The 14,036-nt window shown below is 38.5% G+C and overlaps 1 protein-coding gene across 6 annotated transcripts in view; it reads right to left on the bottom strand.

The window, feature by feature from the left end:
- The window catches only part of Rbp6 (RNA-binding protein 6), a 598,266-nt gene that overhangs the window by 361,538 nt on the left and 222,692 nt on the right, over positions 1-14,036 (bottom strand). For all 6 annotated transcript variants that reach the window (XM_071770002.1, XM_071769996.1, XM_071769997.1 and 3 more), the window contains one exon: positions 8,668-8,749. In XM_071770002.1, the coding sequence (XP_071626103.1) occupies positions 8,668-8,749 (82 nt within the window). The remainder of the gene's footprint in view (positions 1-8,667; positions 8,750-14,036) is intronic.

Genomic DNA, 14,036 nt, shown 5'->3' with positions numbered 1-14,036 from the left:
CAAATACAAGATAGATACGGAACAGAAGGGACGCAGTCTGGCACGTTTGGGACCAGCAAACAACCATTAAATCCCAGACGGATCGGTCCACGTGATTTGCTTAATGACGTCGCTGGCTGCATTCACACAAGCCGACGCCAAGTCGCGTAACAACGACGCGGCGCGACGCGACGCGATGCGACGCGTCGCGATGCGTCGCGACACGTGCCATGGCTTTTCGCGAGCGCGGAATTTCGCGGCCATACGGTCAGATACTAATAAATCGCGGCACGTCAGCAGCAGAAAATTTTTGTAGACTAACTCGTTCTCCCGCCCAAAATCGCGCAGCGTCCACGCTTTCGGGACGCAGTTTCACTCTCCTTCTCTCCAACGCTTATTAATATCACGCGTCTAAATAGAAATTCTACGATGAAACCGTGCACCAACGGAACGCGGTCACAGGTGTCGACGCGCAAACACTCGCGAGGCGATTGCGATCTCGAGCTGAAACTTCGCACGAAAATATCGGGTCCTCGCGCACAAAGTGTCGCTTATACGTAAATCATCTTCAGGGGTAATTTCGAAGAAAATGAGATATATATCGAATCGGGATAATTTTAATCACTACTACATTTCTGCCAACGGAGAGTTATATTCGTAATTTAAATTTCGGTAAAGTCCAGAAACGAGATATTCACCGCGCCGCGCGCGTATGACTTGATTAGCTTTTATCATATCCGCGGAATACGTCATTGAAGTGAAGAGTCCCCACTAACGAGCATTATCGCCTGTTAATGGAGACTTTTATATTCGTGATATCACAATGACAACGCGTGATTTTATATTTACGCTCCTTTCTCAGCCGCGAGCTTATGGTCCGCGTTTATGGCGTTATGCCGACGACGGCCACGGCGGCCGTCCGTGATACGGATGCGGAAACTGTGGTCGTTACTGCACGAGTGCTCAAAAGTTGTCAAGCGGAAAACAAATCACCGTTACCGCATCGTAGCGCCGACCGTTCTCTGCCGTAATATAAGAGTTTACTTCACGGCGTTGTAAGGTATCCGCGTCGCGTAATGCTGAAGCATTACAGAGAGCGCGCGCCATAAAAGCGCCGGCTCGAGCAGCCGAAACGATGTAAGGTGTGTCCATAAAAGTGTTCTTCTCATGTCTCGCGACAGAGCGACGTAAAGCGTGGATATCGCCGCGATTATTGACGTATCATAACGTGGATTCCTGAAATGCATGACGACGCGATATCTGCGTTACATGTACTCGAGCATACATTAGTACAAACATAATAATTTGAATTGGAAAAAAATTGCCGTAGAAGATGAAAATATTTGTGTTAATTTAGGTCTTTCGATAAAAATAACGATTTCATCCATAAAACAATAACTGTAATTACATTTAGGACTTGATAATTTTACTGTAAACAGTGTGCAGCAGAGCTTCTAAAACGGATTTTTATAAAATTATAAGAATTGACATAATGTCCAAATGTAATTATTGTTATGTGTGCTCAGTACTTCTATTGTAATTAAATTTCTTTTGCTGGCATTGAAGTATTGGTAAGGTAAAAACTCGGAACAATCGCCACATGTCATCGCATCATCGACAGATTCATTCCTTCCGATGAACATAAACAGAAAAATAATCGCGAAAAATCCATAGCCGTGCTTCTCTCTTTCTCTCTCTCTGTATCTTATTTCTCTTCATTCTAGCTGTCTTTCTTCCTTACGTTCTCCAGCGTTCCGTGCTTCATAGAGGAAACACGCGATTCCCGCGTTAACTCCCGCAGGGCGCAGCGGGTGTCCTTACGCGGACTCACATTAACCCACCTCCGCATCCTCCACATTTCGCGCCTTTCCCTCCCGTAACCCCTTCTCCTAAAGGATACCCTGATATACGTACATACTTTGCCGCTATCGCGATCGCCTTTAACACTTCGTCCATTATTCCGTAATTATATGTATATTTTTGCTTCAAATAATTATATTTGCACATTTAATATTATATAGATTATAAATAGCTGTATTTTTAAATTGCAAGAACATTTTCTTAATAGAATGAGAAATCGATTCTTTATTATGTGGTACATTAAGCACCTAAGTATAAGTACTTAATGTAATTTCATAAAGTTTGTTACAGTTTTGTACGATAAGAAACATATATCTTTCTTCTATCTGATGCTCTTTCTCTAGATTTAACACTTTCTGAAAATATACTAATTAAATTCCATAAGAATGTTACGAGCAAAAACTTGCACAGATATTGTAGATAATAATTATGACAAGTAGTGTAACAAGTCTTTGTTATTTTCTACCACAATATTGAAGATAATCGTTATTTATAATTCATACAGATTGATTCTTAAGTGTTTAATGTATCATTTTACGAGCGTATATCTAATATCAGACTACGGGAATTGGGTTCAAGCTGGTCGAGCTACGTGTATATCGCGGCTGTGACGTTTCTGTGCCACAGCGAGAACTGAGATCGCTAACATCGCTAACTAACGGCGAGTAGATGAGCACCCTCGTGTGCTCGCCCGCTGAGCAGATAAGACTTCGCACCACGGCGCTGGTCACGGATCTTCGCGCTCGCCGCGCGCATCACCTGCGCCCATCGCCACCCACGCCCTTCAGGCACCCTGATAAATTACTCAAGACCTCTATCGTCTATCCCGGGCGCGCGGTCATGTGCACGGCTATCAGCCAGAGTGCGCCTTATAGCATCCGGGAAACGATCGGTACGCATGACCTGACTACCTTCGACCGAACCGCACGCCCAGAGAACATTTGAAAGATCTATTTATGAGAAAGACGTTACTATTATTATTGCGTGTCGCAATAATAACCATCTTAACCATCAAAATACGTATACATTCTTTCTTCTGAATTTCACAAATCCGATAGCAATGTTTAAAATTAATATGCGAAATAGATCTGTTTTATCATTATTAAAATACGAAGTTGATGATTGAATCAATAAAATATGTGCTCGATGAAGATTCTCGTGAAACTTTTGGGTTGGCCTTCCGATAAAGTGACTTGCGAAAATCACCGATCAGTGAATAAGAATGATTTTAAGTGCCGCTAGCGGCTGATATGTCAGCGAGATACACAAAGACGAAGGACCTGAAGTTCTCTACGACATTTTCATTTGGCCATGCGGGAAAAGGAAGGGGAGGAAGATCTATTATCTAAGAAAGACCTTAATAATCTCGATTCATAAAACCTAGTCTATCCTGGTACGCCGATACGCCACTGTCGGCCACGAGTGGGCTGATAAAGAATGACGATCGTAAGGGAAGAAAGTTGCACAGCGCTTATCGCCCAATAAATTCTACTTCAGCCAGCATCTGCCTGTCTCTTCCACCGTTCTCTTCCAGAGTTTTCTTCGTTTCCTCGCCTTTCGTAGAATCGTATCTCGCTCCACCTCATGTGCCGCAAAACCCGTGTAATTACCGCCAGCAAGTACCAACTAAATTCTCCCTTAACGACGAGTTACGATCGAATTAACAGATTGCCCCGCCGGAAAGATAGTCGTTAGACTCTTCCGGATCTTTGGTCTCCTTCGCATTCTATACACGCAATCATCTCTTATTAAGCCTGTCAATCCTAATTTTTACGCCTTGCTATAATATTTAAGGATTAAAGTAAAAAAAATAGGTAAAATAAGAAAAATCAAATTGTATAATTAATATTCTTGTATAATTAATATCCGCTTTGCGCGGTCCAACTTTAGATTTTAATTCAACTAATATTTCTTGCAATTTAAATTCATCCCTTTTTCGTATTACTTAATAAATTTTATATTTTATTAAGAATGTGAGATATATAAATGTAGTTGAGTTCTCTCCATTTCTGTGAAGACCTTTTCAAAATCACAAGACGAATAGCAGAGTAAGAAATATGTAACATCTATTTAAATTTTTGCTTCAACCTTTGACAGAATCTGTTAACAATCTTCGTGTGTGATTTGTATGTCTATGAGTCTCGATCGGAAATACAAATATTTATTGTGTCACGTATATTATGACACATGTCGGAGCGTTCAAGTAAGCGAGAAATCGAAAGGAAGCGTGAAAAGTCTCAATGAAAGTTCGTAGCCGCGTAACAAATATATTGTGACGAAATTGAGATTGGTTATCGAAGGCAGCAACTTCCTCGCGAGGCGAGAAGGACAAGCGAGGGGAAGACGTGTCGAGATGGTGCAGCGTGGGCTCAAATCGGATAGTTTGTTCATTAGAGATATTTTCCGACGGATGAACGAGGCGAGAGGCGTTCGAGGGAGCGTGCTCAGAGTGTATTTGTCTTGATAAGTTTGAGGCAGGAAATGAGACTGTCGATAGGGAGGAGAGCCCGTGCTCCGCCTCTCTTAAAAGAAGTACAGAATCGCCAGAAATGAGGATTTCGATTCATTTAACGAGGAATAACGGTTGTATCGAAGTATCTTAATAGTCTGGAAGCAACCTTGCACAAGTGCGAATTCTTCAAGAATAAATGTCGTGTTAAATTAACGCTGTATCCATTTAGGAAATTCTTAAATATTACGCGCCATAAAAATTTCTAACGTATCGCATTACGAAAAAATTAGGGCCAAAGTAAAAAGATCAACGGAACGATAAAGCAGAATATAAAGTAAATGTATTGTCCCTGAAGAACAAGTATTCTGATGACGGTTTATAGAATTCCATCGAGTTTGCAGTTTAAATGTTGTGTTAAAAATTGTCAATAATAGAGAATTGAAAAATAAAAAAAGGTTTTTTATTTTCCAACGCATATTGCATTGGACTCTTCAAAACACAATTGCAAGAATGGGAATCTAACTGTATCCGAAGCTAACTGCATCCGAATATCCACTATTATACATCGATCGCAGTCAGAATTTCATTGGTATTACGACCATTCGGAAAGCTCGTAAAAGGGCGATTGACTCGACTACGTCGCGTTACTTTTATATTCCAAAAACGCATATAAAAATTAATGTAAATGCAATAGCTGTTAAGTTAGCGAGCAATAATCGCGCGTTTAAGAATCCAAGCGACAGAAAATATGCTCTAAAGCTATTGTAGAATAATCAATTTCATTGCAAGAGTTGAAAATAGAAGAAGGTAAAACTGTGTTCAGCAATTTCTATTTTAAAATCATTAAAAATTAAATTTATTGTGAAAGCAAATTTAATTACTCCGTAATCAAAACGATCGATCTCATTAATTATAACTTGAAAATACAGAAAATCTTTCTTTCTCAATAATTAATCATTTTAATAATAAATTAGCTTAAAAATTAAATTTTTACGATCATAAATACGTGCAACGTTAATATCAAAGACAGATATTAGATTATCTATTTTTTCGCTCAAATACACTTGCTTATATCCACCGATAGACTTGCTCCGTTGCAGGCAGTTTTATATCAAAAGTGTTATCGATTTTATACTTCAGCGCGACCAGTAGAAAACGGATGACAAAAAGCAAGAGCAAGACAGAATGAGGTGAAAGGAAAGAGGAAGAGAGAGAGAAAGATTTTCGCTCCCGTATCAGTGGGCAAGGCCCGTTTGACCTAGCACACATGCCGCCCATAGATCAACCAGAACCCTTAGGCCGAACCCCACCATGCCACGGGCTAACCATTAATTTACAACCCGCAGAGTAACCCCATGCCTCAACCCCTGCATACAGGATCCGCGTCCCCTTGCGGCAGATATGAGCTACGACGTGGCGCTGAGGGATTCAACCGCTCCAGTTCCCGGGGACGGTCCCTTCTATCTCTCCATTCGGTCTCCTCCGCTCGCCGTCTCCGTCTCCGTTGCGCCCAACCCTTAAACGATCTCCACCTACCCGAGAAATATCCCGTTATATCACGGCAAAAAAATTTAAATCTATCGACGGCACATTTCGATTAATCTGCAACGATAACTCGTGAAGCTCGCGAATTTCGCAACGTAGACTGATTTCACTGGTAAAATATTATTTGCATTCTTAATGTTCTTTAGCTAAGTATAGATAATCTATTTAAAAATTAAAGAGATTCTCTGTATTTGATGATTCAACCTTTATTGTTAGTACAAAAACAGCTATCTCCGTTAATTATCGTATATATGTGTAATTCTATATCTCTGACTAAAAAGTCTGCTAATATCCGAACATGTATAATCTCGACCTTCGGTCCTTCCAACGATGAAACGGATTTATCCAGCTCGACGTGTTCATAACGAGCTCGTCGGTGGAAGGAGTAAAGAACAAAACTCTTAATTGTCAGCGGACTTCAAACTATCCAGGACACGGAAGAAAGAAGAGACTAGAAGGGAGCAGAGTCGCAAAGATTAAGAGGAAAAGGGAGGGAGAAAGAAAGTCGCGAATAAATGCGAGGAGCCGAAAGGGTGCGGGAAATGCTCTTTGATTTTGCGGGCTTTATTTTCGCTTAATAAGCTGGTGCGAATAGGCCCGGCTGTTGCTTGTGCTTTGTAACTCGACGGAAGTAAGTTGTCCCCTGTTTCGTTTTGTTGTCCAGCAGTTCCTTCTCTCTTCCGTGTCCTGACCTCCCTACCCCCTCCCGCTCCTCCCGCGGGAATGAAAGGAACGAATAATTAGAGAAGGTTGGCGGGCACGGCCCGAAAGTTTCTGGCCAATTAATTAGACGGAGAAATGCACGGCACGAGAGGTAACCGGCGCATAAGCGCCAGAGACGGCAATTTAAACAGCGACAATTCGACTGCGATTATCGCTGCACAAACGTTTTGACGGCGCGCTTTTATAATGTAAAGACTTCAGTGTTGAGATAATGGCGGATATTAAAGACTTGAATACATAATAGGAGGTACACTATGAAATTCATAGAATTTAGTATTAAAAAGATTGAATAGGTAAAATGTAGTTAGAATAGCTATATATAAAAATAAAGAAAGAAGTGTGAAAGTTCTACAGAAAAAAAAGATTATACGTAGATAAAAAATTTAAAAGTCAAAGTTACGAACAGAAAAATGTATTTCAAAAGAGAGTTTAATTAGACGTAAAATGTATATAATTAAGAGGAAAATAATTTTTACATGTTATTTTTCAGATTTACATTCTAATGATTACATCTTGATTGACATTTTAATGATTATTAAACTTCTATCTTTTGTAATATGTATATAATTATACACATTACAAGAGATAGAACTTTTTAAGAATGATGTAAAACGATCTTCTATCTAACTAATATTTGCAATTTTATTTATAACTATTCTAAACTCATGATAACTTTTTCTGCTATATTTCTGAAATATTATCTGATGTATTATTTCTGAAGTATACATAAATATATAAGCAAATTTTTACGCGCGCGTGTTCCCCTAAACCTCAACAATTCATTCATATCTAAATGGAAATCAAGATTGAAGCAATAAAAAAAAAGATACTGAAAAAAATCATACCAAACAATCATAAGGCAGGACTTCATTATTTACATATACGTTTAAAACACCTTTACATTGCGTTCCGATAATTGCGTACTCACAACTATGCATTGACAAGTCACGCTCTGTTGTCTCCATCGATCTTATAATAATAAAATATCGGCCTTACATTCGATGGGCGATAAGACGCACGCGCTCCCCTTTCACACCAAGGTACACTGTATATAGCGGCTGGACGCACCCCTTCGACCCTCCCACCAGTCCCTCTTCTTTCGACCCTCGTCGTCGGACTCGCCCCTCGTTTCCTCCACTTAAAAACCGGTAATTACTCTGATGCTGGTGCGCTCTGGCATTTACCATCCGCTTCGGTGTTACTCTGTTTTCTGCTTAACAGCGACACTCGACCCGAAACTCGATTTTCACAGCACGCTATATATCATTACATTATACTGCGCATTAGTCCTCGTGATGTGAACAGCGCAGTGAATTAATTTTGCAGTGAGTATCAAAAACGTTACCGTAAGCATCTCCCAACACGTTAGTTATTTTATATAACCTTTTGCAGGGCTCATAATTTCGCTTTAACGACATTTCTTTCAAAAAAATTATTTATTACACTTTTATTACTATTATTATTATTATTATTATTATTATTTAATAAATATTATAACGATTATTATATTATTAAAAATAATGTGCATTGCATAAACTTGACTGTTATTATCTCATCACAGCTTAGAAATATTACTAATTTTGTTACAACTTTGTATTATTAGCTTCCCTTATTACTATAATTATGATTTGTTATAATTTACTTCCATTTCTTTTGCGAATAAAGTTGAAAGAACAAAGCAAGACTAAAAAGTATAAAAATCAGATTTATGGGCTATCGATCAGTATACTTATTTTTACCGAAATACCAACCTTGACACGTCAATCATATTTGCGTTTTCTGCGCTTAACGACCAAAATGAATCTAACAAAAATTCCGGAAGACTGACACGTGGCTGTGATGTTATGAATTTTTACGAGGACATTTGAATTCATACCAGATTATTCACGTATGAAGATGTACCTGACATATTTTCTAATAGACATAAACTTGCAAGATACCGATACTTTCAAGAGACATAAAATCTTTCAATCCTCAGGCAAACAATCAAAAAATAGAAATAATAAAAAATCCGTCAAAGTTGATAAAGAGAGAAAATAAAATAAAATAAAAATAGTAAATCTCCCTTTTATGCGATATGTATGCAAATACATATATACATTACTTACCTTGATCGTCGCGTGGTGGGATCTTTCATAACCATAACCTCTGTGATGTCTCCATACTTGGTGAAATACTCCCTAAGGCTCTCTGAAACAATAAAACAATTTGATTATTTCTTGCACAATGAGAAATTATTATATAAATGTTTTCAACGACTATATGAGACTGAACGCTGTTAAAATATTCTCTTATCGTATTAAAAAAAACACATCGTATTATATCATTCTCACTAAAAAAAGTGTTGAGCAACGTTGTTTTTATTGCAATGCACATTTGCCATTTCTTTATGAAAATGTCCTTTTACGCAAATATATGTCTGACAAAATGTGGCATCGCGACGGAAATCCAAATTATCCCTTCGCCCAGGCATCCGTCAACCAAAGTTAGAGCTGAAGGTAACACAGAAGATCACTGACGCTAATTGGAATTAGTAGATAACAACGCGAGTCGACACTTCGGAGCGTAATCCTCGTAGCCTGATAAACGCGGTGCGTGCGTCCAAAGTAAAGCTTTAGCTTAACACGACCTAGCTTTGATGGTAGCTAATTCTACACATTGTGCACCTGCTATGACGAGTTTGTCCAACGACCATTTCCTGTTAATGCGAATAGTTATAAAATTAGTTTCGTAAAATGTGCGTTAAAAGTAAAAGAATGATACAAATTAAATCAGAATTACACAAATATAGATTTAATAGATGCTTTTATTTTTATCCTTTATTCTAACCAACTTTTATAATTTTCTTATTAGAAAAAACTTCGTGAAATGAATTATTCAAATAAAAGCATCATAAAAGAGATACATATGTATCATAAAAACATGCGTTACGAAGACAAATCTGCAGACAGAAATATGGTTCTCAGAGTCGGAAATATTGATATCTTCTTCTACATAGTGAACGACAAAAAGGAACAAAAAAATCACACCCAATGTCTGTTCCCTTTTTACTTTTTAGTTGACCGAGAAATTATCCAATCGCGCACGTGCCTTACGATCAATGCGACCGATGTAACCAATGTAGAGCCTCGTCGCTTCTCTCCACCAGGGACACCCCCTTGACCCTTTTCGTAGGTTTATACCGAAAAGCTGAACACTGGCGGTGGGCCAGCATGGCCGCGCTCCAAATACGTCTTACACCTTATCTAATTATACGCTGTTTCATCCAGTCTACTTTAAAGACCTCGTAACGTTCGGCGGTTACTTGTCTGTGCAATCGCCGATGAGCCTCAATAAATCCTCAACACGATTTTAGGATATGCCACGATGTGCGAAAATAAATGTGTAAATTTTTGCCTTTTCAATGACTAATTAGCACATTCTCAATGACTTAAAATTTGAAACAAAATTTATTTTATATTACCATTATTCTTTATATAAAACTTTATATATTCTTTATATAATTCTTTTTAATTAATAACAACTCTTTAATTCGCAAAATTATAATTAAAATTCTAAGTTCAAATTATGTTAAATGTCGAAATTTAAAAAGTTATAAAATTGCATATTTATTAATAAAAATACAATATAAATATACCATTCAAATAAAAAAAAGAAAAATACTGAATTGGAAAGAACAGTTGCCTATTAAATAGAAATATGAATCTTGATTATTGCTTGTATTTTCCATGCGAAATGCGAGCGAGCGAGTGACTGTTGCAATCGTGGAAAGCTTGGAGTGTTTGATAATTGTTATTGCTGGGGCGCGGAAAATACGAGATAACTAGACTTGCAAATTCAGCGCACGGCATTAATCAATGAATTATTGGTATCTCCAGGTCATTAGCCGCCGGGCACCACCTGTTTGGTAACGAGCTCCGTGCATAAATTACATCCAGCCCCTCCACTGTTAATTAGTGGTACCAAGTCGGAATTCTTAAGGAGGCGATACAGCGAGAACCTGTTATCAACCCCACGCCGACTAATGTTCGTTTCATGACGAAACATTTAAAAGACAATTAGGCTAGACTAGAGACATTGACGTCACCGTTTATTACGCCATTATCCCTCTCGGAAATAAGATTTTGTTAATAAAAACGGGCATTATTGAAGCGTGTCGTTGAACTGCTTCTTAATGGATTTGTAATTTGCATTTAATGCAAAGAACTTTTTTTAGAGAACGAAAAAACGAAACCTGTGAAGGTACTGTTCAAATCTTGGAAATTCGCATGTGAAGAGCAATAAGGGATAATGATTGATCGCATTCTCCCTATTTGAAATCCGTATTAAACACAAATAAAAGACTAAAAGACTCTTTAATAGTTTTCTCAAATTCCATTTAAAAATATAGATGAAAAATATGGGAGAAAAAGATTAAAAAATGTTATTCTTATCTCTTCTAAATATATTAAAAACGTGATATAACCAATCTAAAAATTTATTTTACTTTTATCCGCTTTTGCTGTTTTTCGTAATTTTTGAAAAAACCAACATCTAACTTTTTTGTTCGGTACGTAAAAACATTTTTAATTTATTGTAATGTTAGTTATATTGGAAATGTTTTTAAATTAGAGAAAAGTATATTACCTTTTTAAAGAATTTTCTCTGTTAAAATGTTTATATATTTTTATATTATTCACACATTAGGAGCGTAGGTTTTCTAAAACATAATTTTTTATTTACACGACACTTTACTTTGTAATTTCTTAAACTCGCTAACGTCACCTTACTACTATACAAAAATGTCATTAAATTGAAAGGGGGGTCCTCGCCCATACCTTTTGTCCTCGCTAAACGGGCTTGCCAATTCTTCCTTAATTTGTCCCGGCTCCCGGATTGATGGAAGCAATTTCGTCGTTCTCGCGAAAAGACGCTCTTAAAACGCGGCCGCGATCCGCCGAAATTTATGGCTGTCATTTCCTTAATTGTTCTCCGGCACAACTTATTTTTCACGCGCGGCCCTCGGTCGTCTCGCATTCTCGTTTGAGCCGTTCCAGTCGCTCGAAAGGTAGCCGCTCGTGCCTTGGCCCTTTGCCGATGACGCGACTAGCTTACTCAGCCCAGAATTCTTCCCTATTCCGAATGGCAACAAACGGAAGCTGGAGCAATACGTTGTCGACTCTGAATGAAGAAGTGCTCGGGGAAAATGGAATGTTTACTTGTAACTTTCTTTAACTCTTCTCTCAAGAATGCAGTAATTTATTATAGTGTTGAAAGCAAACTAAACTGCAGGTCACTTGTTATAGCAGCAGTTGGTTCATTAACTGAGTGTATACGTATACGAATAGAATATATAAACAGAGAAAGACAAAACCGCATTTTTAAACATGTATATAAAAGAATTGCGGTATATCCTCTAATATGTATAGATAATATAGTATAAATATTTTCAATTGTATATTTTTTTATGACACAATAGAACTTAAAGTTCTATCTGGAATAGAGGAAAAAATTACAGTTAAGGAGTTTACGAGCGGTGAATTTGTCGAAGTAGCATGCATTGTATTGCGTTTTGCATTGGTAATGTGCCAACCACAGTTTTCTTCGGCAAAAGAATGCTGCGTTTCTGCCGAGTTTGCAAACTTACGTTTTATATATCTTAACGTAAAATGCAGTTGTTCGTATGTAACACGTTTATATCACGCATTTTCACAAATATAAAGTACATATTTCAGGTTTTAAGAGATTCAAATAGATCACATTTATGTTTAATGTTCACGAAAACATAGTTTAAAAGTGATTGTAAATTTATATCTATAATAGACAGATCCAATTTTATAATATCAATCCCTCTAATAATCCCTCGAGCAAGAACCGAAAAACTCGTATACTTTTCAAAAAGTTTAGTAAAAATTTATACTAAACTTGTTTGGTAGACACAGAATCGATAACAATTTTGAATTGATATCAACTGTTGTTTGCATCTAAATTATTCTAAAAAGTTTTTTAATCTAATAACAAACTAAGTTGAAACTTTCTTTTCATCAATGTATACAGCTCCGAAGAGAGGTGCTATAGAAGTCTCAATAGCTTCTAAAGAATTGTCCAAAGAGCAGAGCTAATCCGGAAATTCTTCCCTACTTCCAAATCCACGGTTGCTGATGCAACCTTTACTTGCTTTGGACCTCTTCATTCTCTCTGTCTATCCGGACCTTTCGTCTCGCATAGCGCCACATCATGCTTCGAGCATATTGGTCGTCGTACCATGAGAACCGACTATCCATGCAGCAGTCAATGGCGGAAGAAGAGACGGCGAGGTGACGGGCTCCATTCAAATGAGATTCACTGCTAGAGAGGAATCTCGGAAGAGATGCCAGGAGGCTGAAGAGGTAGCAGGAGACGCCGTGAAAGAGGGGCGGAGGCAAGCACGGTGTGCACGCTGGCCTCTGCTCGAGTGTTTTTCTATTCAGAGAAGACTCACATAAAGTCCTATATACCGAGTTCTATCCTATCCTATCTCCCGGATCCCCCAGGAGCCAGGGAGGATGAGAGAGGCGAAGAGGCGGTTCTCCCCCATTCCGGAGGGCCGTTCATTGAAACGAATGGCCTTGTCCGCCTCTTCCTCCTCGTCCCTTCGTCTTCTCTATCTTCCTTTACCCCGCTCCTATCCCGTCTTCACGGTCTTCCCGTTTCTCTCTGTTTCTCTCTCCTCCCTCCTGCTATCCCATCCCTGACCCTCGAACGTACCTTTCCTCCCTCCCTTTCCGATCTCCAGCCGCGCTTCTTTCTTCGCTTCTTCCTCGAGTTACGCCTCCCGCGAATCTGCCAGGATTACTTATCCTTCGCCAAAGGACGCTCAAGGCTCAACCTAAAGCATCATTTGAATAAACGCGGAGTTACTGCACGCCTGTTCCTGGCAGGAACGGGCGGGCGAGAGATAGAGAATCTCTAGCGCGCGTCCCATGGCTATATTAATGACGTCGTGATACCTCCGAGGCAAAAAGAGGACTCGTCGCTCTCTATTACCCACGGGATGAGATTCCTGTCAGCAAGGATGTCACATCTTCGGCAATGGGTCACGATACTCGTGCATCGCTTCGCTGTTATAGCGACGCGTCGAGGCGAAGAGAATTCTAATTTGGTATACGATGATCCACGTTACGGTGGAATTCTTCCTATTCCTTAGAATATTAACGTAATCGGTTAATGATAATACCTAGCAGCTAATAATGATAGCACGCGACTCAATAGCTCGTTGTTGCGATGTTAATAAAAATTAAAGACGTAATGTACAGAGACGTACAGCCTAAAAAAAATTTAAAGGATAGCGACTTCTTCAAACTTGAGGTTGAAAATTGAACAAGTTACTAACGTTAGAACACCAACTATAGAATATATGAAACAAATAACATAGTCATTTTAAAAGCTTAAGTTCTTTCTAAAGTTAGATCACATAAATATAAAAGAAATATTATTGCTACTAATAGGAGCTATGAAA

The sequence above is a fragment of the Temnothorax longispinosus genome, chromosome 2 (genome assembly GCF_030848805.1).
Source record: "Temnothorax longispinosus isolate EJ_2023e chromosome 2, Tlon_JGU_v1, whole genome shotgun sequence".
NCBI classification, from domain to species: domain Eukaryota; kingdom Metazoa; phylum Arthropoda; class Insecta; order Hymenoptera; family Formicidae; genus Temnothorax; species Temnothorax longispinosus.
Note: the sequence above shows the minus strand (reverse complement) of the source record. Positions and strands in the feature narration are given on the sequence as shown.